This window comes from Haliotis rubra, unplaced genomic scaffold (assembly GCF_003918875.1).
Source record: "Haliotis rubra isolate DU_JTF1 unplaced genomic scaffold, ASM391887v1 Scf516, whole genome shotgun sequence".
NCBI classification, from domain to species: domain Eukaryota; kingdom Metazoa; phylum Mollusca; class Gastropoda; order Lepetellida; family Haliotidae; genus Haliotis; species Haliotis rubra.
In genome coordinates this window covers 396,001-422,476 of record NW_025767209.1, presented here as the reverse complement: position 1 = coordinate 422,476, position 26,476 = coordinate 396,001, and the positions used below count along the sequence as shown (strand labels likewise).

Sequence of the window (26,476 nt, the reverse complement as noted above, 5' to 3'; positions counted from 1 at the left end):
ATTTGCCACACATTCTAGACTGACTGACTGACTGAGTTTAGTTTTACGCCGCTTTTAGCACTATTCCAGCAATATCACGGCGGGGAAACACATTCTAGACTTGCATGGGCTTTCTTGGACATATATGTTTCAGGGTCTGTATGACAGGCTATGGCACAGGGTACGGAAGGAGATATGGCACAGTGTGCTTTGTTCTTGCCAGTGCAGATCAGAATGAGTGAGAGTTTATTTTATGGCACTAAGCAATATTCCAGCAATATCACAGCTTCGGACACCAGAAAAATGAAAACATACCAAAAAATTCCGTTTATTGTTTTTTGCCCCATATACATTTCATAAATTGCCAAAAATAAATACTTTTAGCATTTAAAGAGAATATTACTTTGACTGGTGATTTTTTATTTTTTATTTTGTTCCCTCCTGCCTTAAGGTTTTCCCGAGGACAAAAATCCGTAAAACAAGAAATAAAATTGGTCTGGCCTAATCAAAAGATTGTATACAATCAAAAACTGGACATGCTCATCACATCAACCACTGGTTTATCTAACTATTGGCTACAATGATTCAGTTGAGCTGATGCTTGATCTGAAAATGATCAAATAAATCAAGTCAGCATATTCATTTGCAATGACCACTCACATCTGGTATATTGAAATACCACCATGATAACAGCTCACCACACAATTTCTTCCTTCCTGTCCAAATTAAAGCAATTACTCGACAGTTTCCGAAAGGCCAAGAATGATGATATAATAGACCTATGAGTTTCCGTTTCTGTGAATAATATCAGTAATATCACGTTATTCTGACCTTTCGGCCCATCTCTGAGTGCAACAGGATCTCCGACTTGAGATAACCACCACAGTGAGGTCAAGTAGCAAGAGCTATCGGCCTAATTAGTGTCTGTGTCATTACTGAAGGTAATTATGATGTAATGTATGTTCACACCAGCTGTGAATGTCAACACTGATCAGATCAAACAGTTAGATTTCCACCATGGTTGTGCATGGCACCAATGCGAGCAAAGTCTTGATAATTAATTAAATAAGCATACTTATCATTATTGCTATATCATCTATGTTTATAGACTGACTGACTGAGGTTGGATTTACACCGCTTTTAGCAATATTCCAGCAACATCACGGCAGGGGACACCAGAAATGGGCTTCACACATTGTGCCCATGTGGGGATTCGAACCCGGGTCTTCGGCGTGACTACCAACGCTTTAACCATTAGGCTACCCCACCGCCCCCTATGTTTATAGAAACACCTTAAATGCAACTCCCTAACATCTTAACCAGTCCATTCTGTATAATATTGCCTACTGGACGCATATTTGTGTCGCGTAAAAAGCTGGACCTGTGAGTGAGTGTAGTTTTATGCCACTTTTCGCAGCAATATCACAGTGGGGGACACCAGAAATGGGCTTCACACATTGTACTAATGTGGGGAATCAAACTTGGGTCTTCAGCGTGAAAAGTGAACGGTTTAACCACTAGGCTACCCCACCGCCCCAAACCGGCATGATAGTATAATACTACTGAAACAATCTGGCAACAAAATTCAAATTTAGTTATCACAATTATCAAAAACAACAGTGTTATCATACCCAACTCATGAATGGAAATTTGATATTTGTGGCCATTTCAACAAATATAACAAAAAATGAAATATGCATTTGAAGTCTGCTAGGTCACTAATGGCTATATCCTAGAAATGATTAATAAACAATCTGTTTCACATATCAAATTTCCTGAAGTGCAACGATAACATCATTAAATGTTCCTTAAGTTCCAGATCACAAAAGACATAAAATTTCTGATGTATTTTCAAGCTAATGAGGTCTGATTGTCCGGATTAGAGGATCACTGCACTCCTAACATCATCAGCCCACCATCTGCTAGCTGGATCATCACACCTTCAGCCTGTTCTGTTAGTGGCTCATTGGGTCGCAGTGAATACACTACGAGGCGAATATGACATGTTATACAAATATACTGGAACAAATATGAATACGTATTCATGAATACTTTACATTAAATATCAACATATTAAATAACAACATATAATTGTTCAAGATGAAACATTTAAAACCCTGAAGCTATGTTAGTTTTGGTCCATAACAGAACTTGTTTAAAAGCCAACCTTAATAACTCAGTTTTCTGAATTTAAGGATCAGATTGAATCTCAACATGAGTAGCATATTAAGATAACTACAGTATTGTGAAGACAAGTTACAAAATTTATATCTACAAAATAAGAATAAGAATTATTAGGTAGCTGTAATTTTTTTTTAAAATAGATTATATTTCTACAAAAAAAAAAGAAGAATTATTATTAGAGAAACTTGGTTTTCTAAAAACAAACTTAAATATAAATCTACAAAATATAACAATAAATTATTGGGGAAACTCTGAAAATACATAGAATATATATCTACTAAATGCAGTGAACAATAAATTGAATAGGATGAAATTATATTCCTGCAAAATAAAAAAAATAATTAGGGTTTGTTTTTTTAAAAAAATAAATAAATATATACCTACAAAATGTAACAATAAAATTACTAGGGTAACCCTGGTATTCTGAAGCATCACTAAGTGCACACAATGTGCAGCTGTGTTTAATCTACTGCTCATCAGTGCAAGGCATGTACAAGATTGTCCAATCATCAATCATACCTGACACTCCAAGACAATTATTGTCACTGTCAATAATTTATGGCTGTTTAGGAAGAGCGTCAGCTCTCTAATCATATTTAAGGTGAGGATTACTGGGGAGTGCTAATTAGATCTGGACGTATCAATATTTAAACACACGGGTTCACTTCCTTCCCATCTAGACAGGGCGTTGGGGTAGCCTAGTGGATAAAGTGTTCACTCATCACGCTGAAGACCCAGGTTCGATTCCCCAAATGGGCACAATGTGTGAAGCCCATTCAGGGCTCGATTTATTGCTTTGTTACTTGCACTGGTGCAACCCAATATTACAAAATACAACCTAGCTATGAGTCTATCTTGCACAAGGTGCAAGTGAACTGTTGAGAAATAAACCAACAATAAATCTAACATATGCATAAATATGCCAGCCCATTTTTCTTCTAAACTTTGAATAGCTATGGCAATGAAACATTGCTATTCATAAACATGTCTCGGCTATGACAGCTCTTGTAAACAGGATTCAGCTGTGTCGCAGTGTTGCTATGGTTTCATGGGTACTACTGATTAAGGTTTATGTGCACCGAAACATTTTAACACACTACGTTGCAACTGGAATTTGGCAGGTGCAACTAGGTCTTTATCTTAGGTTGCACCTGGTGCAAGTAGGTTAACATCTCTTAAATCGAGCCCTGCCATTTCTTGTGTTCCCCGCTCTGATATTGCTGGAATATTGCTAAAAGAGGCGTTTGGGGACTGTGAGACAGGCTAGTCATGCTTTGATGAACGGTGTTATCAGGTGTACCATTTCCGATACTGACTATACTGAGATATATATAGATACATAGTACGTAAACCTACACTGAAACTGCTGAAGGGTATTTAACATAGAGAGCTGACCTACATGTACCCATAAATACTGGTGCATCTTTCTCTGGTATGTCAACATCAGGGGTGAGTGAGTGAGTGAGTGAGTGAGTGAGTGAGTGAGTGAGTGAGTGAGTGAGTGAGTGAGTGAGTGAGTGAGTGAGTGAGTGAGTGAGTGAGTGAGTGAGTGAGTGAGTGAGTGAGTGAGTGAGTGAGTGAGTGAGTGAGTGAGTGAGTGAGTGAGTGAGTGAACGAGTGAACGAGTGAGTGAGAGAGGTTTTATGCCACATATAGCTATATTCCAACAATATCACGGTGGGGGACACCAGAAATTGTACCTATGGGGAGAATCAAACCTGGGTCTTCGGCATGACAAGCGAATGCCTTTACCACTAGGCTACCCCATCGCCCTGAACTGCTGACCCATAATGCAATGACTGACTGCCTGACTGCCTGAGTTTGGTTTTACGCCGCTTTTAGCAATATTCCAGCAATATCACGGTGGGGGACACCAGAAATGGGATTCACACATTGTACCTATGTGGAGAATCAAACCCGGGTCTTCGGCATGACGAGCGAACGCCTTAACCACTAGGCTACCCCACTGCTCCGAACCCATTATGCAATGAGACCAAGTTCCATCCCGGTGACAAGACGCGATGAGGTAATTTTACGACGATGTTGTATTGGCCACAGTCGATTTACACATGACTATCTGCTGAAAACGGATGGGGATGGACCCCCCATGTGTGTCTCTTGCGATGAGGTGTTCACCGTCAAGCATATTCTGCTTGAATGCGTGGACTTATCGCCTGCAAGGGACTCACATTATGATGCAACAAACCTAAAAGATCTGTTCTCACGCGTGAGCGCCCACCTGATACTGAACTACCTGAGGGAAGTTGATCTGTATCATAAATTGTAACTGTGTAATGTAACAACCATAAATTGTAACTATGAAATGTAACAAACCGCCTGCCTTTATATTTGATGCTATGACTTTTTCTGCTTTTGAATGACAATGTAATCAATAAATGTCTTTGAAATAAAACTCATTCCGAGTATGTACTTACAATATTTACTAATGCAAACTTGTTCTCGTCACTATATGGCTGGAAAAATGCCGATGTGACGTAAAGCTCAACTCAACTCAACTAATAGACTCAGTTGATCATGTGTATATATACAGGGTGCATGTGCAGACGAGAGTACGGTCAACTCGGTCAAGCATTAGGAGACCAATACACATGATCAGAAATACAGAACGCATGAAATTTATAAACACACAAGTACTGCTTTCCACCTTTAAGGAGAATTAAATAAAAATATATAAGGCTGTTCAAGAAAATATCAGAAAAAGTTTACACGAAAACAATCACTTGACATGATTGATGTCCCCTAAAAAAAGTTTTAAAAAATAATTTCACAGACATATTAATTTACATTCATATCAACAGTGGATAAAGACATTCAACCCTTAAAACAACCCCAAGACCTATCAAAACACCATTTGAGAGGAGATGATGACCTATTCTCATCAGATAATTCACAGGCAGCATATTTGACATCTTGTACAGGAGGGTATTCTAGTTGTGTTACTGTCCTTCCATGACAGGTTTTATAATATACACATATTCCATTTCAATGTAAAAGGTTCTCGTCTCGATATGGCTGAAATATTGCCGATGTGACGTTAAATATTAACTCACTAACTTGAACAAAACATTGAATACAGCTTGTGGTAAGAAGAGCCAGCAGTAGGAGCTCGTATTTACTGTTATCCATTGAGGAGTGTATGAATGGGCGGAGGTATTTACCCGGCCAAACCATCCCCCTCCTCCTCGCTGTCATTCTGATCCCCCAGCAACTGGAGCACCCTCTCTTTCACCACCGGATATAAATTGTTCAGTTTCTGCCTATCACTGTTAACTTGACAAGGAAACACTCTCCCTGAATGAAATGTTTCGGCCACTTTTTGTGACTCATCAAGCCGCCTGTAAACTTTTCAATTGAGGAAACTCATTTTTTGTTCTGCCTACACCGCTTTGGATGACAATCTTACAATTGACATTTATACTGGCAGGATGCTAAGAGAATTAAAAAACACCCCTCAAATTTAGGTTTCATACAGCATAACAAAAGCTTATACTGAGCATGATTCTCCTGGTTTTAAACTAAAGCTTAGTTACTGAATAGATATAATAATAATAATATAATAATGGCACTTATATTGCGCTATATCCACGCCATGAAGGTATGCTCAAAGCGCATTGCCTCAAACGATGGACTGACTGACTGAGTTTAGTTTTACGCCGCTTTTAGCAATATTCCAGCAATATCACGGCGGGGGACACCAGAAATGGGCTTAACACATTGTTCCCATGTGGGGAATCGAACCCGGGTCTTCGGCGTTACGAGCCAACGCTTTAACCACTAGGCTACCCCACCGCCCCTCTCAAACGATGGAAACAGAGGCAGTTGAGTTCTCCACAGTGGTATGAGTTATGTATCTTTTAGGTATAGTGCTTGAAAAGGTAGGATTTAAGACTCGATTTAAAAGTTTCAAGAGATGGAATCAACTTCAGTGATTCGGGTAGAGAGTTCCACAGAGTATCGGCTGAGACAGAAAAGGATCTGGAGCCGAAAGTTTTAAGCTTGGTGACAGGCACCCGAAGGAGCTGTTGTTGACTAGAGCGCCGAGTTCTTGTAGGGAGGTATGAGACAGTCAGATCACTCAGATAGGCAGGTCCAGTACCATGGACAGCTTGGTAAGTGAGTGAGAGTATTTTGAAAATGATTCGCTCAGGAATGCCAAGTCAGTGAAGCGAGTTTAGCACTGGTGTGATGTGTGCCTTTATGTTCGTCCGAGTGATCGATGCTCATGCTGTTGATCACTGGATTGTCTGGTCCAGACTCAATTATTTACAGACCGCCGCCATATATCTGGAATACTGCTGAGTGCGGCATAAAACTAAACTCACTCACTCACCTTACTAATACAAACACAAAACACATACATGAATGTACAGACACACAGGCACACGCACACACACACACACAGATACAGCAATACTAGTGCAATAGTGTACGATATAAAACACCAGTCCTGTAAAATGGGTTTTACTCAAGAAAAACAACACAAAATGCCTTTGACTAAAGCTACATTTGCAGGGGTTCACAATTTTTTTATAAAGTCACTTGCCACAGGGCAAGTGACTTTAAGAAAGTAACTTGCCCTGACTAACTTGCCCTGATTTTATGAAATAATCATGATGATGTAATTATGAAAGAATAAATCAACATGGTATTTAAGGTTGATGTTTACTGGACTATTTATTGAAAAGTGATAAATAGCAAAGAAAGATAACTCTACTTTATTATCATTGCGAAATTTAATAGCTACATTTTGAGCAGATATGAAATCAAATCCAAGATTATTTGCAGTCTGAAACCATAAGTGAAAATTATCTAGTAGCCCACGGACAAGTAAGATACCATTATTTGATTGCCCGAAATGAAAACTGACTTGTCCCAGGCATCAGGCGATGGGTGAGTGAGTGATTTTTACGCCGCACTCAGCAATATTCCAGCTATATGGCGGCAGTCTGTAAATAATTGAGTCTGGACCAGACAATCCAGTGATCAACAGCATGAGCATCGATCTGCGCAATTGGGAACCGATGACGTGTGTCAACCAAGTCAGCGAGCCTGACTACCCGATCCCGTTATCGGGCGATGGGATTTTTTAACCCCTGATGTACAAAACATGAGTGGAGTAAAACTGTTTTAGGTCAAGTGAGCTCAGATTACACTGTAAGTATATATCCATTACACTCACACCATACAAAATTCAGCTGAAACAGATGAAAGTAAGCATCAACAGCCAAGTACACGCTAGAAAAAATGTAAACCTGAAATATTTGTCAAACATTTTGGGCAGACAAATCACCACAAACCAATCACTCTTTCACAGCTCTTACAAATCAGACCATGTCCCCCTGTCGTCCTTCTTCATTGATAGTCATTCCTTTGATGTTTAATTGTATCCTTGAAGAGAGACATCCAATGTTACCTACTGTGACAGGGAACGACCTCAGGCTATAGAAGTTCCCAATGTAAGGCTGTCTTGCTGTGAAAGGTGGCGGAATAGATGGTACACCCAACAAGGGAACCACACAGGTGGACTAAATACTCAGGAATACTGAAACAAGGGTGTCATGGACGGACGGTGAGCACACAGTCGGAGTGTGTCATTATGTCAGTGGTGGGCTGACACAGAACCCTTCTTTATATTTTCTGATTGCACATAGCTTCCTGAATTTGTATATTTATGTCACTTAGATTGGCTTCTGTTAAATCTTTTTTTTAACTTTATTTTTCATTTCATGATGTTCTAAAATGAACATATTTTACAGACAAAGCTCATAGTGAAAAAAAATAAGATATAATGAAAAGGAGCCCTGAGACTTTCTTCATAAGCTGTGGAAATCTATACTTGCCACATTTTCTAGACTTCCGTGGGATTTCTTGGATATATTTGCTTCAGGGTCTGTATGACAGACTAAATCATGATGTACAAATAGCACTATGTAACCTGTAGTCTTTCTTATCATTTCTCATATAACAGATCAAATATAAATGACAACAGTTAACCCGTAACCTAACATTTAAACTTTATGATATTTTTACGATTAATGGAAAATGGCAAAATACCCATGTCAGTTTGAATGAGCCGGGAACAATTTATTTATTTACTCAAATGAAAATTATGATACCCAATTGAGATGAACAAAAGCAAGTACATAACTCAATGACCCAAAAAGTTATCTGTAGCTCTGATAACCTTAATTTTGTTCTATTAAACACATACAGCAAGTGTCCAGGATATAAAAAAAACCCAGTTCATTTGATATATTGTATTTTAAATCTGGTAGAGCCAACTCCAAGAAAAACCCAATCTTGCCTGTTGACATTTTATCAATGAACAAGGTGCCATTGTAACACAGATCTGAAGAACTCTGTGTTCACACACAAGGCCAGTGTTGCAGAGAGGGTGTGTATGGTGCCAAATTGAACACATTTTACGCACTCCATGGCAGACAGTGAACAAACATTAAGATCGGCAAACAAATATCTGTGAATGTAAAGGCCAGTCTGATGTCAATTTGCTGACACTAATAGTTCCATGTCTAATGGCGATGATTTTTATATTTCTAGTTTGCTTTTCTCACACACTGTTCGACTTGGGCTGAATAGAGGTCAGTTGTCTGTTATCATGGCTGAAGTCATCATGGCTGAAGTCATCATATATAATATGGTACTTGTTGGTTCCTGCCTGGCGCTCGGCATTAATGGGTACAACAAGGACTGATCGGCTCGGAGTCAGTATAATGTGTCTGAGTGGGGTATTCATGTTAAACTGCGGCATGGTATCTCAGTGGGCTAGCACTATAAAACCAGCTTAAGTCTGGGCTAGTACAAGCAGCCACACATACACATACACACGCATGCACGTCGTCATATGAGCGAAATATTCTCAAGCACGACGTTAAACCCAATTTCACCTCACCTCACCTCACCTCACCTCCCCTCACCTCACCTCACCACCTGACACTGCCACCACTGACTGACATGGTATGCAAATGCTGAACTGAGTAGCAGGAACCAGTATTAGTCTGTCTCAAAGTCCCTCAACTACATAATTTTCCTAGCCCTTCCTGCAAGCCTAAAGCCCTGAATGAAGCAAGTCTAGATTTCCTCACTTGGGCTCCTTTTCAATTTAAATGCATTTATTGGTTACTATCAAAATTATATACGGGTGAGTGAGTTTGGTTATATTTGTTTGAGTGGCATGCTAGATGGTGGTACAGAGCTGACAAAACTTTATGTATGATCAACTTCTTTATTTCGACAATGACGACATTTCGATATATAGCTTCTTCTACCGTTTTCAAGCACAGGTCATATGCTTAAAACAGTATAAAAATCTATATCAAAACGTCGCCATTGTCAAGATAAAGAAGTTGATCATACATACAGTTTTGTCAGCTCTGTACCACCATCTAGCATGCCACTCAAACAAATATAACCAAACTCACTCACCCGTATATAATTTTGATAGTAACCAATAAATGCATTTAAATTGAAAAGGAGCCTGAATTAATTTCCAAAATATGTCACCATCTTTACAACTTTAAATGAATGTTATATCTTACCATAGTCTCCTTATATATTATTTCCATGTCATTATACCACATGATTTCTAAAAAATTGTTATAATGTACATCATTTATGTGTGAAATGTATCTATATTTCTTGTACCTACTGTGTAAATATTTGTAGCTTATAGAATATTGCCACTGTTTCTTCATGGAATGCTATGCAATAATATCTTATCTTATCTTATCTGAGTTGGGTTTTAGCAACATTCAAGCCATATCACAGTGGGGGACACCAGAAATGGGCTTCACACATTGTACCCATGTGGGGAATCGAACACAGGTCTTCGGCATGAGAAGCGAACGCTTTAACCACTAGGCTACCCCACCGCCTTCAAAATTATATGTATTCAGGGACTGAGCGTTTGTCTGTCAGCTCTACAGCTCTTCTCAGCTGCAGCAGTCTATACCTGTCAGGTCCAGTTGTTTGAGGTGAGGTGAAATTGGGTTTAACGTCATGCTTGAGAATATTTCGCTCATATGACGACGTGCATGCGTGTGATATATGTGGAGGTGCGGCTGCTTGTACTAGCCCAGACTGAAGCTGGTTTTATAGTGCTAGCCCACTGAGATCCCATGCCACAGTGGAGCATGAATACCCCACTCAGACACATTATACTGACTCCGAGCCAACCAGTCCTTGTTGTACCCATAAATGCCGAGCGTCAGGCAGGAACCAACAAGTACCATATTTTAATGTCTTTTGGTATGACGCGGTCAGGGATCGAACCCGCGACCTTCCGCTCGCCAGGCGGACGCTCTAACCACTACACCACGGAGGCGGTCTCCTGTTGTTTGAGGGTCCAATTAACATTTCTATTTAATCTCAATATATCTCAGGAACTACCTCTGTCCAGGACATACCATGCCATGTTGGGTGGAATGAGTCTGTTCCTGTCATGATAAGATACTATAACAGTTTACTTCAAGGAAAGTGTTACCTGATGAATCACATCCCACCATCAAAGTGAATTTTGAACTCAGATGTTGGTGGCAGTTATGGGAATTTCTGTGGCAAAGTTCCATTTGGATTTTGTCTAGGACTCAGACTAAGTGCCCCTGTCAGGAAGAGGGTCTGGGTATCTGATGTTTTTCACTGCAATGAAATTGTCTAAAGATACATAGTACAAAAAAAAACAACAACATAAAATCTCTTTATTTTCAGCCTGATACAGCAGAGTTCACGAATAGCGTCTGACCCTCTGACAAATCCGGGCAGATTCGCCAACGGTCTGATAGAAGTCTTAAACCCACTGGCCCCAGTGTCTGACTGTTTGTTTCACAATGACTCTGACTGAAGTTGTTATATGTGACATGTGACACTTGTTTGCTGTTTATATATCTTATGTTTGTTAATAATTTCAATGCCAATTATAAGAAATGTTCAATCTGAAATGTGTGTTTAATTTCATTCTATGGGTCCTGTGAATTTTCAATGGGTCAGACAGACATCTGAAACTTGCAGGACCCAATGTCCTGTTACTTTGAAACACCATTCGTGAACACTGTACTGAAGAAAAGTAGACTTTCAAGTTGTTATAGATACTGAAGAAAACTAGACTTTCAAGTTGTTATAGATACTGAAGAAAACTAGACTTTCATTGTTATAGATGCCATGGGAGTTTTAGAATTTTTTGTGTCTGTAGAGATCTATTTTGCGCCAGGTCTGAAAAAGGTCAATGTATGTTGGCAGAAAATACGAAAACAATCTAATTTACCTGTCAAAACCAATTATTTATTCCTCTTAACTCTATTAAGTAGACACCTTATTGTCCCTCAGTAAATCCCAGTCTTCATCTCCTAAACAATCATCACCCTGTCAGACAAATCATAATCTTCACCCTGCAACCCTCACCTGTCTGACAGCCAGATTTACCCCACCCAGGTATTCCATTGTCCTCCAACACACAGGGTCATTGTCCAAGCCATCTGACCCATACTTCCCCCTAGTGTGCCCCCCTTGACCACTGGCTGAAGCTCATGCATGACTGGTCAGTGGTTGTATGGGGGTATTGTCCCCCAATGAAAGGTCTGACCCCTAACTGTTCTCAATTCAGACTCTGGTTTGTCTGTCATGAATGTTAAGGTTTATCCTGGGAGCACCTGTTGCACATTATGTGTGGGAAAACAGGACAGGGAAAGAATTTTTTTTTTTTCTAAACGTATGCCCTCTCCTCAGTCTGACTCTTGGTATTTCTTCTTTTCCATCCCATTTTTCACAAAAATTAGTCAGCCTTATTTTTTCATATATATAAGGTGAAAAAATATTGAACACATTATGTGTAAATTCAAAAAGAACATCAACCATTTCAAGAATGTAATGATCACTAGGAGCCTTCACAAAGGGACATTTGACACTGTGTATTGTGTCATTCATTACAGCAGTTGATAAATTCTCTTCTCATCCAGTGGATAAAGTAACGTAAAGACATGAAGCAACTTTATTTGATTTTTGGCAGGTTTGGTTTGTTGTTTAACACACTCAGCAATATTCCAGCTATATGACGATGGTCAGTAAAAAATCCAAATCTGGACCAGATAATCCAGTGATCAACAGCATGACCATCAAATTGACCATCAGTTGTTATACGATGACATGAGTCAACCACTTTAAGTCATCACTCCCGACCACCTGATTCCGTTTGTTGCCTCTTACAACAAGTATGGTTACTGAAGATCACTCTTCAAGGGCTCTTCTCGTCACGTAAATATATCAAAAAAATATTTTTTGCAAAAACACCCACTACTTCGGGAAAGATAACAATATATAGGACACTATTCATCAATATCAGTATCTTCCAAATTTGAAAAATTTCAACAACAAAATTGTAAAACAATGTTTCAAGCTAAAATTCCAATCCATAGTTTATGCTAGATGAGTTGTGAGACATTAGTCATTATGTTTCAGACTTGCAAGGAATCCTCATACATAACCCACTACCGACTGTAGAGGAAAGTACTGTAGTGTCAACAGCCTTTCCTGTCAGATGAGTGAGTGAGTTTTGGTTTTACCCCGCTTTTAGCAATATTCCAGCAACATCATGGCGGGGGACACCAGAAATGGGCTTCAAACACTGTACCCATGTGGGGAATCGAACCAGGGTCTTCGGCGTCTTCGAACGCTTTAACCACTAAGCTACCCCACCGTTCCTTTCCTGTCAGATAGTCAATCAGAAGGGTGCTTAACCATAACTTGTAGATAGAATTCCACAGCTATTAGGAAACCTTATTCTTTCAAATAAAGGTAAAATAATTAATACATTGAACATATTACGTCTAACTAAAACAGAACATCTCAACCCATTCAAGAATGTAATGATCACTAGACTGACAGTGTTCCAATAGTGCCGTCCACCCATAGTATTTAGTGGCAGGGAATGAGTTTTGGTTTTACGCCGCTTTTAGCAATATTCCAGCAACATCACGGCGGGGGACGCCAGAAATGGGCTTCACATATTGTACCCATGTGGGGATTCCAACCTGGGTCTTCGGCGTGACGAGCCAACACTTTAACCACTAGGCTACCCCACCGCCCCTAATGATCACTAGAAACTAGAAATGGACGTATGTTTCATGATTGAACTGATTCCTCTCAACTTGCACAAGCCTCTAAGGTAATAATTAATAGTTTAAATAAAAATTTCTAAAAAAAATATAAAACATGGACTGGCTGCCTTAGACTGTCCGCTTATCTTGACTTGCCTCTTTATAGGACAGAATTACTATACATCCGTGGGCTTAGTATTCAAAACAGCTTTGGAGCAAGGCTATGGATCCTCTTACATAACCAATTACAGACTGTAGAGGTAAGTATTGCAGTGTTAACAACCCTTCCTGTCAGATAGTCAATCAGAAGGGCACTTAACCATAACTTGTTGATAGATTTCCACTACTAAATCCCAGTTGCCTTGGGCCATGCTTTTTCTTATTGCATGGCTGAATTCTGTGCCACCAGTCAGAAAGTAGTAACACCAGACTGATAATTAAACCAGTTTTCTAGACCCTGGTCTAGTATTACTTCCATAATGTAATGGAGAGGTATTTAGATAAGCCATTACGGATCGTTTACCAATCCATGTTAATTTATTTTTGAATAAAATATATTTACACTAACCCTGAATTCAGAATATCTAAAATCCATGCATACTTTGTCTAGCAATTTGACAACATTTGGGCAAGTCCCTGAAGTTTACAATACTTTAGCAAGTCAAGCAAGTGTATAAACTTGGCTAAATCTAGCAAGTCTGCCATACTTTTAACAAGTGCAGGAAGTATATATTACTTGGCCAAATCTGACATGTCTACAATACTTTAGCAAGTCAAGCAAGTGTACATACTTGATCAAACTTAAAATTGAGCCTAGGAAGTATATGGAATTGAATCATTGGTTTCTGTCAAAATCTGGCAAGTCTTGAGCAAAATGGGCACTTCTACACCATTTTGGTCAAGCCGATCAAGTCTAGCTAGTCCACTATACTTATAAAGTCATGAAAGTCTGTATACTTGGGCAAATCTAAACATCTACACCAGTTAGGTTAGTCCAGGTAGTCAATACACCAGTGGGTTCAATTGTTTTTGACACAGACTGTAATCCCATTCATGTTCGTACCACATAACACAGCCCTCTTCACATACATACATCGTTTTGTTACAAAAATAAACTACCTTGACTTAAGATGTAGGTTTCTCCCAGAATAACACGTGCTTAAACAGTCGGACTGGTGATGTATATATATGTACAAGAGGAGTCAAGTATCTGTGAATTTGAAGATGGCGTATTCATACCCAATCTTTCTGGGCTGTTGTTGGTTCCTCTCAGTTCAAATCTTGTTAAAAACATTATTATTTGATGAGGCATCTCGTAATTATGATTTTAAGAACTGTGAAAATGACTTTTTCAACTCAAAAGATTACACCTCAATGTGACTTCACACACGTCCTTCACAGAGGGAGTGATTTTCAGCGCAACCAGAACTGGTAACCAAGGCAACAGGGAGCATCACCAAATGAAGTTCATTACAATTATGCTGCTATATTGCTTGTTTGTTTAACGCCACACTCGACAATATTCCAGCCATATGGTGGCTGTGTGTAGGTAATATAGAATTGTATCTTACCAAGGAAATAAAACTGAAAATAAATCACCCCCTCTTGAAAATAACTACTTTCAAAAGTCTGTGAAATATGAATGTTCTTTACACTGGCCTGAACTAAATTACAACTATTTTCATCAAGGCACGCTCAGAAATCAACATTAAGCCTACGTCTGAAGAACATTTTGAGAAATTTTCCATAATTACAACATGATGCCTATCCTAAATGTAGGAATAGAATTTGGGTTATTCGAGTCACTTGTGAACTGATTAATAACTGTCCATCCTTCTCTAGCCAGGCATCTGTTATAAACCACTTTTAAAAAATCAAGCGCGACCCTTGCGACAGAAAATCTCACAGAGTATCGAAAGAATCCTATCCATGATCCAAGCAGCTTTACTCAAATACCCTTGCTTGACACGGATTAAAACACAAGTACCGGCAAGCCAGACAGTCAGAGTCCCACGATAAACAAGCCTCCCTGATGCTGACAGTGTGACAGGGCTGATCTACCCGGGTTCTCACCTGAACAGGGAGAGGTCACAGCCGATATTCTCACCTGATTAATCACGAGGGATCACACAGGTGTGTGACGGGACATACAGGTAGAGGATACTGTTACCTGGGACCTGGGGGGAACTGTTTGTCGACACTTTAAAACCACTTGATCTCAATCCTGTCGTTGATGCCTACTTGAGTAAGTTAAAATGCCTGATCATACTTGCATGAATAAGCTTGTGTAGAGAGATTTGGTAACAACAGCACCTGTTTGTAATTTTGAATTTGAGAGAGTGCGTACAGTTTTACACCACTTTTAGCAATATTCCAGCAATATCAAGGTGGGGGACACCATAAACTGACTTCACACATGTGGGGAATCGAACCCAGGCTTTGGGTGTCATGAGCAAATGCTTTCCACCCACTAGACTACCCCACCACATTAAATTTGTATTAAGAGACACATCTATGCATAACATGTCAAATAAGGATGAAATTAATTTCTGTCGGTCAGATTGGTGTAGTTCTACACAATTTAAGAAAAACACTTTTTTTCCAAGGAATTTTCAAAGTATCATGTAAAATAAGTTGGTTCCTTAATACCATACTTAATAATATTCCAGCTGTATGACTAAAAAGACAATCCAGTGATTGATGTCATGAGTGCCGATTTTGAGTTTGCATTAGTTTATCATTCAACCGATTATTCAATAACATTCCATTTCGAGGGGCGGTGGGATAGCCTCCGTGGTGTAATGATGAGAGCGTCCGCCCGGAGAGCGGAAGGTCGTGGGTTCGATCCCCGGTCGCGTCATACCAAAAGACGTTTAAATAAGGTACATCATGAGCATTAATCTGCACCATTTGGATACAATGGCGTGCATCAACCAAGACAGCCTTGCCACCCAAGCCTGCTAGTTCCCCAGGTGACCAGGATAAAATTGAATTAAAATCATATCCCGTTGATTTCATTTTAATAACAACAACATTACCTTGCCCATCGTAAAGGTTTGCTAAGTTTCTAAAAATTTATAAAGTAGCATTGAAGCTGCCACACGCTTTAATATAAGCAAGAAATGCATTCTGACATTCATGGCGAACAATACTCCTTGAAAATAATAGTCCAGCCAAAGAGATGTCAATATTGAGAGCTGTAAGAGATTCACTTCACTGTTATGGTACAACACACTTCCTTACAAACTGTATCAACCTCCAAACATAACCAGGGGTGGAAATAACTTTAAAATTGCTAGTGTACTCCGGTACAGTGGCACATGTAAAATCACTTGCCCTGATAATTTTTCCTCTATACTGGACGTTTCCTTGTTGATTTTTTAAAATAAGCAACATAATTAACATTGGAAAGTCAACTGGACACCGGTACAGTGTGATATACAAATTTGCTTGCCCAACAGAAAAAAACACTGGACTCGGACGTCGGGCAATGGGTTATTTCCACCCCTGATATCCTAACAAAGAGCAAAACTGTTTCACATTTCACTCACGTTTACCCTCCTGTATTTTAGTTTATACCACAACAATCAGTTCAGCCTGGGATGAAAGTACCATATGACATGCCCCAAATACCTCTAGAGTACAACAATGTTATTTGTTGGGTCATGTTTTCCTCACTGTTAAATTTACATCACTACATCACTACCATAATGGAAAGGAGGCTCAAGTTAATGCAAGATAAGCAAACTGTTTTTAAATAAAATGTACCGACAGTTGTAGATGGCTAACGAACACTTGGGGTAAGCTAACTGTTCTTGAATTGAACGCAGCATAAGAGCACCTACACATGTGTAACGTAAGGTAACTGTTCCCACATGGTAAGCTAAATATTCTTGAATGGAATGTAGATGGAGAATCAATCAGATTGGCCCATTTCTGGTGTTAACTTTTTTTGAGTTTTTGTCATCCATAAAGTTTGTCTATATTGCCCCACATATAGCTGGAATATTACCAAGTGCGGCGTAAAACCGAACTCACTCACAAATCTATATTCTATTGTATGTCTGGAGCATCTTAATTGCTGCAAATTTCTTTTTTCTTTTCTTTTTTGGAGTTGAGAGGCAACGCAAGGAGTGTTTAGCTTAGGTCTATCATTAGTCTCTCGTACAGACCCTGAAGCAAATATATCCAAGAAAGCCCACACAAGTCTAGAAAATGTGGCAAGTCTAAATGAAGAAAGTCTCAGGGCTCCTTTTCATTACCCCGTATATATATTTTTTTTACTATGAACTTTTTTCAGTAAAATATGTTCATTTCAGAGACTAGTTGTTAGTCTAGTCTATCCCAACATCACTAATTAAAAGAAATTCATAATGCAATAAAATATTTGAAAGAAAATAGCGACTCTTGTGAATCGCATAGTTAACAGCTAATGTTAAAAGGTGTCACTAAATTTATATTACAAAAATGTCATTCTTGGCTAAAATCTTAAAATTAATTACTGTCGCCTAAAACAGCTGACATTGCATTATCTGGAACCGGCAGACCTTGACTTCTCCAAAACAAATACATACCTACATCCTAACTACAACAATCCACCTGCCAGAACACTACAATCACATGCTGATTAAACACAGACAGGCCATTCAGCAACAACAATGGCCTGGCGGACAGAGCTGATGTAGGTAGTGGTAGAAGCAGCTTGAATGGAGACACATCCACAATGCCTGCGACCGTTTGTGTACATTCTGGTTGGGTGGTGTCTAAACAAGGTTTTATGTTCATGTAAACTATTCTTAATGCTTTGACACACTGCTTGGCAAAGCTGTGTTATGTAATTTACGGAATGCACAAACATGGTTCCAACAGGACAAATATGAGTGTTTTGGTGCTGTTTTTTGTTTCAATTAAAACGATAAAGTGTAATATTTCTGTGAATTATCTTGACCTGCTCAGTGGTTGAATCTGTGGTTAAAATTAGCAGCAAATGTTGGAAAAAGTGGAATTAATATCTTACCAATTAATTACCATTCATAATCTCTGTTGTGATTGAATAAGTTTTCACCTGGCTTATGGGAATATTCCACCAATATCTCAGCAAAGGACACCAGAAAGGTGACTCACTCACTCACTCACCCACAAGAGAAAGCTACACCAATATATATGGGTACATTTAGGTCAGCTCCCAAGAATTTTGTAATATGTTTGTACTACAAAATCTAACATCCCCCACATTTTCCTGAGCATGAAAAATTTGAGCTTCCTCTATGTAGTTTACATGTGGGTATTTAAAATTCGTCATTCCTTGAATGATCGTAAGTGTAAGCATATTTCCCCTTATTGGAACATCTTGGTTAATGGATTACGTCAAAATTGAACAATGCAAAAATAAGTGCCAACTATAACACTACAGTGATCCAGAAACGTAAACAAAACATCTTGGTTAATCCTATCTCAAATATTATTGGTGTCCTGGGGATTTTGCCAAGAGACCGCGATCGTGGAGAGGCAGGAAAGCGGTTACGTCATCGGAGGTTAAAGGTCATACCCGGAAGTTTCTCACGTGCTGCACGCCCTGCACATAGCCGCGCGACGAGAGTGTGACATTTCACGTGAAGTCCGTGCATCTGTTACCAAATAACAGGGTGGCAGGTGGCGAAGTCAAGACGAGTCATCTTTTACAGAAACCCGACAAACCTCGTCGCGGCAGGGAACCGAGCACCGGTTGGTGGAGTGAAATTTAATAAAGACGACTTTGACATCTGGAGGTCTGCAGCTCGTGGAATCTGAGCCCCTTGTCAATTTCTGGACTGGTTTCCCACGGTCTAAAACTTCTCCCTGACTATCCCCCTTCCCCTTCCCGTTTCAATTTGGGGTGAAAAGATCTTGGAAATGGGAAACGCATGTTTTGTCTTATCTTGAGTTCCCGTTAACCGCCTAGAGGATAATATATCTGGCCTCATAACATGATAATTTGCATGAAGGCTCCGCCAAGTTATTATCTGCCATAAAGTGCGTTACTGAACAAATATTTGTGTATCGTCATTATCCAACACGAACACGAAAGACTGTAATTAATAAGCGGTAACTCAACTGAAACAGGTTATTGTCAAATAATAAATTATTTACGTTGGCAACTGTGATTATATTAGCAAAACATGCAGGGGAGACAAAATCTTTTATAAATGATGATTAGTCATTATTAATCTGATTCCCCGCTCTAAACCAAGTCAGTGCACCCACGCACTTCCCAAATTGTCGATCGATCATTCCTCAAAAGATATCTCACCTAATACCAATTCAAAATATGTTGACCATGTCAAATCTCCAACACAAATATAATCTCAGAACAAACCGAACGAGCAATTTCAATAGAACATAACTTAAACAAATTGAAGGAGTTTAAATATTTCATGAAATCTGGTAGTGAAATTTTCAACGGTAGTTTTATCCTTACAAATATCACGACAAAAACTCTCACAAATCAATTCCAAATGTCGCGTAACCTGTGCATCAAACAACCGCTAAGAAAGTGTCCTGATCGACAGTAAATGTTGACATGTTTTGTGGGAGGCAGTGTGTACAACTGTTTGTAGATCCAGACTCGACACTACTGTTTGGTGGGAACACTTGAATTCTCACGTGGAAAAACCCGCGGAATTGGTCCCACAATATCTGGCAGGATTAAACTCTCGTCAGGAACACAGTAATGACGAAGAAAATGAAAAAAACAAAAAAACGGAATAATTTATAATACATGTACCAAAACAAAACCCCACTTATATTACATTTTTTCATGAGATACCTTCAGCGTGACCTCGTCAATCGGGTCAACTTCCTAACTAGAGCAACTTCATGGAGTAATTTCCAATGCATATATTATTTAGCCTTTACATAAAAATAACAAATAAACAAACAAACATAAAATACACACACCAAAAAATCACCGGAAAAGCAGGTGTTCAAATTAGTGGGGTCTTCACAAAAGAGATTTGATTTCACTCAGTTTTGATAATGTACCGGAAAAAAGTTGAAGTGTTACCGTTGCTTACAAGGTTTTCCAGCAAAGATAGGAACAACATTATCAAGATTTCACGTATTGCTAATAGATACATACATATTCATATAGCCTTGCTCTAAGGCTGTACTGAATGCTGAACCCGTGGATGTATAGTAATTCTATCCTTCGAAGAGACAAGTCTAGATATGCGACCCCAGTCTGTTAGTTATTATGTTTTAGAAATTATCATTCAAACTATCAATTTTACCCTTAGAGTCTTGTGCAAGTCTAACAGTTATATGTCAGCTCAATAAACATACACTCACAACAATTACAAATAGGTTGATATTTCATCTTGTAAATTGAATCTGCATGCTAAAACAACTTAATCTGTGCAACCATGGGCAAAAACCACCGATTGGAAAGGCATTAATAATTTGGACTCTGCCATCTACCACATGAACATAGAAAGGTTGTGATCACCTAGCGAGACTGTTTTTCACTGATACAATTGATATAGATAAATTACCCTATACACAGGTATCAATACATCCAATATTAAAACATAAATAATTATGTGCCTTGGGTTTTTTATTTATGCCTGAGTGACCATCCTCTTTACATACAAATCTGATTATATTTGTCAGATCACGAGAAAGTGAAGGTCCTTCCGCTCGTGACACAAATTGTTAGGGGTGATAGGACCTGAATACTGTATTCCGGGGTAAGCGGAACCACCCTTCTTCCTTGAGGCATAATTATGGGATCTGAGCCCTTTTCACAAAGCAGTTTTAGCTGAATGACTGTCATAAGCCCGCGTTAAAGAATGGGGGGTTACTAAGGTCTTACTGGTATGGTCGCTTTGTGAAACGTGGACCAGGCGAAAAAAGTTAAGTCTGTCTCACAGTCCCTGGACCACATTATTTTCCCTACTGCCCAGCCCTCCCTGTAATGCTAAAGTCCTAGATGAAGAACAGATTTCTCTCCCATCTCACTGGGGCTTTTTGTTTCAATTTAAATGGGTTCGTTTGTTACATTCAAAATCTATTATATTCAGAGACTAAGGGTTAGCCCAGAAAAAAAGTCTGTGACCTGGTTGACTGCGTCTTTATGTCTAGCGAGGATAGTTGCTCATGATATCAATCACCGGTTTCCGGATGCTATTCAACGTCTCAGGGACATTCGTTATGTTTCTGTGACGTTAATTGTTAGGTGCGACATCAAACAAAACTACATGTCAGGACACCCTTCACTTTAAACGTGAATACAGATAATTGTGCGTTATAAAAGTATGTTCTTAGAAAGCCCCAGTCATGGGCCCTAAAATATTAAATGAATCCCCTTCTGAGCAATGAGCCGCAATGCCCACGGGTTCCTGAACAAACTGTCCTTATCCTTTTATCCAACAGTTCAAAATATCCAAGTCTGCCATACAGACCCTGGAACAAATATATCCAAGAAAGCCCATGCAAGTCTAGAATATGTGGCAAGTCTAGATTTCCACGTTTCAGGCTGAAAATGAAGAACGCTTCAGGCTGGAAATGAAGACTGTCTCAGGGCTCATTTTCATTATATATTTTTTTGTGTGTATTATTAACTGTTATTTTTCTGTAAAATATGTTTATTAAAGAGACTTTTTGCTAGTCCAAAAACATCCACAATTGACAATTGCAACTCGAGGCAGCTAAACGAAATGACTTGGCATGACTAACGGGATCGGATGGGGACCGACACTGACAACGGATGATGTCTTATCCCAACTCCGACGATACATGCTCATGACATCACCCACTAGGTTATACTGTCCAACAACAGCATTTACATTCGCAACCACACAACTAGAACCTTGCTGTGTAAGATAGTAAGGTAAACTCAAATGTCCATGAACACCATTAAAAGAAACAACTCAAAGTTATATTCCTCCCGAGTATTTTATAATTATATGTGTTTCCCGTAAAGCGCATACTGCTATATTTACTGCAGTATATTACTGCGAGATACACCCCCTTGACATTTTACAAGTTGCCTTGAGCTATAAAAGCCTTGCCCGTCTCTTTTCTGACGACAGGCGGATCATGACAGAAATAGACAATGAGCCGGTCGAGGACGCACACACAACGGTACAGTAAGGGAGACTGGGGGTATATTCTGAAGCACTCGTGCACATCGGGTTATTTATTTCACAATGAGCACGCGATGGCAAGATCTGACACCGAGCTTCCGGATTCAGAAAGCAGACAGTGACCGAGACGCTCATACAATAACTGTTTCTCATCCTCTCGTCAACTAATCGTCATTAATAAAACGTTCACGCACAAGTATGCGTTACAGGCAGCTTTTAACTTCACCCCGGGTAAGAATAGAAAAGTCAACGTCTGCATCTACACCCCACACAACACACACACGTCTTCAATAAACCTGTCATGTCAAAATTATACGTTACAGACAGTGACAACAGAAACGTTGACAGACTGCACCCCAACCCCCCGTCCTCAATAAAACTTTCATGCAACTTTAGAAAGCACAGACTATATACCTGTTTTTTAAGTGCCCCAATTACAATAGAAACGTTGCCTTTGTAGAACCAAACACGCGAAAATGCCTGATACATAAAACACGTGCTATTATTCGTCTGGTGAATAATATATTATTTATTCTTATCTTTGTCAGTCCCAGTAAGAATTATTTACAATGACACCGTTAATATGCTTCGAAATAGATACAAGGATATCCTATTTCTGTTGCCTGGGAATCACGCTTTCTGAAAGCTACCCCATATTTAACTCAGTAATGAGTTGCCATGGCGATACTAATACCGAACGCACGACAGTAGAGGGGTATTTTACCTAGAGGAGATGTATGTCAATTAAGAGTTGAAATGGAGAAAAAACGAATAAAACACAAATTCAGCAGAGAATTGTCACCGAGTTACTGAAAGTTTTGGGACCCATTCCTTTTTTACCGAATTAACAAATATTTAGCATTTAGATATAGTACCCCACACATATTAATCAATCATACAACTGCATTCTTGCCCTTTAACTGTTTGGTGAATCTGTAGGTGCATATCGATACAGATCAATAAAAATATGTGTATATATCACCAGAGACCATTTAATAGATTATAGGGTCTCTGATATCACTTACATTTGCCTTGAAGTGTTAAGTCTATTCTATCGTAGCCTTCGGTTTAAATTTTAACATCACGCATATTACTTACCGCTATGGCGTTCACGTATGTTGGAGTGACTTGAGTGAACTCGGTAGATTCCGTCAGTGTTTTCATATTAAAGTACAACCCGCCGATTACAATTCCAAGCACAAGGATCACCGCCCCCAGAACCATGAATATCCATAACCTGCCGTCACACTTGGATTTGCTTCTTCTGTAGATCCTCCGCCGTCCATTACTGCCTTCCTCGCTCTCTCCATCCGATGATTCACTTGGGGGTCGTTTCTCATCCATTTTTGACAACTTTCTTTCGCCTTGAAAGTTTCAGAAATACGCCGACATGCTAATCCGAGTCTGCTGTCTCATGCATAGGTTGTTGATATACAGATGTATACTGTACAATCACAGGGCTTTGTACTTGTATGTAAGTTTGCCTTTCAAAGTTAAAGACGCTCGCTTTTCACCGCCGAGGCAGAACGCTTGGCTTTGTGGGGGCCTAGTCACCACACGTAGAGAGATAACAGGTTCTACAGTTACCCTGTCCTTTCAAAACTCTCGTCTGCTTCTGACAAGCAGCAAACAAACTTGTAGTAAAGGTCACGTGTTCTAACCGTAAATCCTGACGACACTTTCCCCAAGTTATACCATCCCTCCACACGTTTTAAATCAAGACTCCAGAAATCCCTGCCAGCGGAGCGCTGTTTCCCACGACCGGTCCGAGTGTGGTTAAATGTCCGAATTCCTTCACTGACCGTCTGACTCTGATATCACCCTTGCTCCCATTTCGTAGCCAGTCATTCGTGTCGCACCTCGCGACTGGCGCAAGTTATCGTCTGCCGTCAACTTCAGCACGCTCTGGGCTCGGGAGCCGCACGTGGCTGTTTATGTCTCGTCACGCGCTCGTGACTTTGCGAGATCTGAGAAAGGTTGAGGGGTGAAAAAGTTTGTTTCAAAGTTTGTGAGCAGTGCTGCGAGCTTCTTTGTCTAAAGCTTTCGCTGGGTTTGCAGAGGATTTGTTTGGCGTTTGTGCCTCACATTCAAACCTCAGGCTTTCTTTGTTCGGCGCATTTAGATGTAGACTGTTGATGGTTCAAGGGGCAGTGAGAGATGGGAAAGTTTTTGTTTTGGGCTTCGTATCCCCTTCCAATACGTCTATTTGCTAACAAGTATGGTCCACAAATCAAAGCTCTCATGTGGAATATACATCATGTCAAAACAAAAATCAAATATTTTTAAGCATGAACCTGCTCGCTATAACGCTGAAACGTGGGTTCGTTTTCCCTGCGATAAAGTTTGGGGGAAATCTATCACAACTTCTATGGTTTTGAGTGGCATTTAGAAGTTGGTGTGATGAACAAAGAGAACAGTTCTATGGATATACAACTTCTTTATTGTTAATATAAGCGACGTTTCGGTGGAGTAAAGTCAAACTAGTGCCATGCTTCATAACGGTATTAGTCGCTACACCGTTTCGCTCATATTAATGATAACTGTATATCCACAGCAGGGGCGGATACAGCTCTTTGAGAAAGGGTGCACACTATTGAGAACATTTCATTTTCACCCAAGTTTCAATGGTCATTTAAAAAACTTTCAGCACCGGGGGGGTGTGGGTGTGTGTGTGTGTGTGTGCGCGCACCCCTGCACCCCCACCCCCCTCTGGATCCGCCTACGCTCAGAACTCTCCCCGTTGTACATTTATATCTGCCAGACACGTTTATATTTAATTTCTTTAACTGAACTGGCAAGTATCCTTCACTGCTCGTTGAACAACAAATGAAACAAAGTAGAGTGTTCTTTAATAGATATGTGTTGACAATCTGTGGTTGTAGCGTATCAAACATAATAAATAGTGTATTAAATATTACCCACAATCAAAGGTTGTAGATTATCTATGACTGTAGACTAAAATATCATCAACTATTGGATTGTGTGTGATTGTAGACTGTGAAATATTATGGGCCATCGAGTGAATGAGTGTGTGAGTGAGTTAGTTTTACGCCGCGTTTTTGCAATATTCCAGCTTCACACATTGTACCCATGTGGGGAATTAAAGCCGGGCTTTCGGCATGACAAGCGGACAAGCATCGAAGAAAAACTATCCACCAGTGAGTGAGTGAGTTTAGTTTGACGCCACACTCAGCAATATTCCAGCTATATGGCGGCGGTCTGTAAATAATCGAGTCTGGACCAGACAATACATTGATCAACAGCATGAGCATCGATCTGCGCAGTTGGGAACCGATGACATGTGTCAACCAAGCCAGCGAGCCTCGAAACTTCCATCATGGCATGACTGAAGATTATCGACTATCGAAGATAGATTATCCTTGGTTGTGCACTTTGAAATATTAGCGACTATCGAAGGTAGAATATGTATGAAATTAGTCTTCCATATTATCGAAGCTTGAGTTTCAGGGAACGTGGAGTTTTCGTTTAACGCTCAAAAGTCAAGGAGTGACACCGACTCACTGCCAGAGTTTGAAGCCGGTCAATAACTGAGTTCAAAAGAATTCCCACTTCCAAAGGTTGTTGAGAACCAGTGGCTGTAGTGTATTCAATGTCACCGACTATCAATAGTTATAATAATAATAATAATAGATAATAATAGTGCATATTTATAACGCGCACATATCCACACTCAGAAGCATGTTCTTGGCGCTACATAAGTACCGTAAAATAAATACATTATATATACAAAGCAAGAAAACTACAATGAATAGGTGCATAATACATAAAAAATAAAGGCTATTGAGGATAACATTTAGCAAAGAGGTAGGTTTTGAGATTTGATTTAGAAGAGTCTACAGATTCAGAGTGTTTGAGGTCAAAGGGGATAGAGTTCCACAAGACAGGGGAAGTGTAGGAGAAAGTTCTGTATCCAAAGGTTTTAGGTTTGTAGTTATAGGAGCAATGATTGTAAAACAACTAAACAGTGTTGATTTTCAAAGGTTGAAAGGTTGTAGCGTATTAAATAGTCTGTTTCACTGTACATGAACCGACCCGTGAAGATCC

At 39.5% G+C, this 26,476-nt stretch overlaps 1 protein-coding gene and 1 long non-coding RNA gene across 2 annotated transcripts in view; both read right to left on the bottom strand.

Annotated features, from left to right (window-relative positions):
- LOC124292393 overlaps nucleotides 1-24,330 on the bottom strand; it is a 42,465-nt gene extending 18,135 nt beyond the window's left edge. Inside the window, exon 1 of the mRNA XM_046729476.1 lies at nucleotides 23,510-24,330. Coding sequence (XP_046585432.1) covers nucleotides 23,510-23,755 — 246 coding nt within the window. The 5' untranslated portion in view covers nucleotides 23,756-24,330. The remainder of the gene's footprint in view (nucleotides 1-23,509) is intronic.
- Nucleotides 416-15,791, bottom strand: LOC124292394. Its single transcript, XR_006902444.1, has 3 exons — nucleotides 15,777-15,791; nucleotides 15,502-15,506; nucleotides 416-480 (listed from the first exon to the last, which is right to left on the bottom strand). It is a non-coding gene; the product is annotated as an uncharacterized LOC124292394 (long non-coding RNA).
- Nucleotides 24,331-26,476: the final 2,146 nt, after the last annotated feature.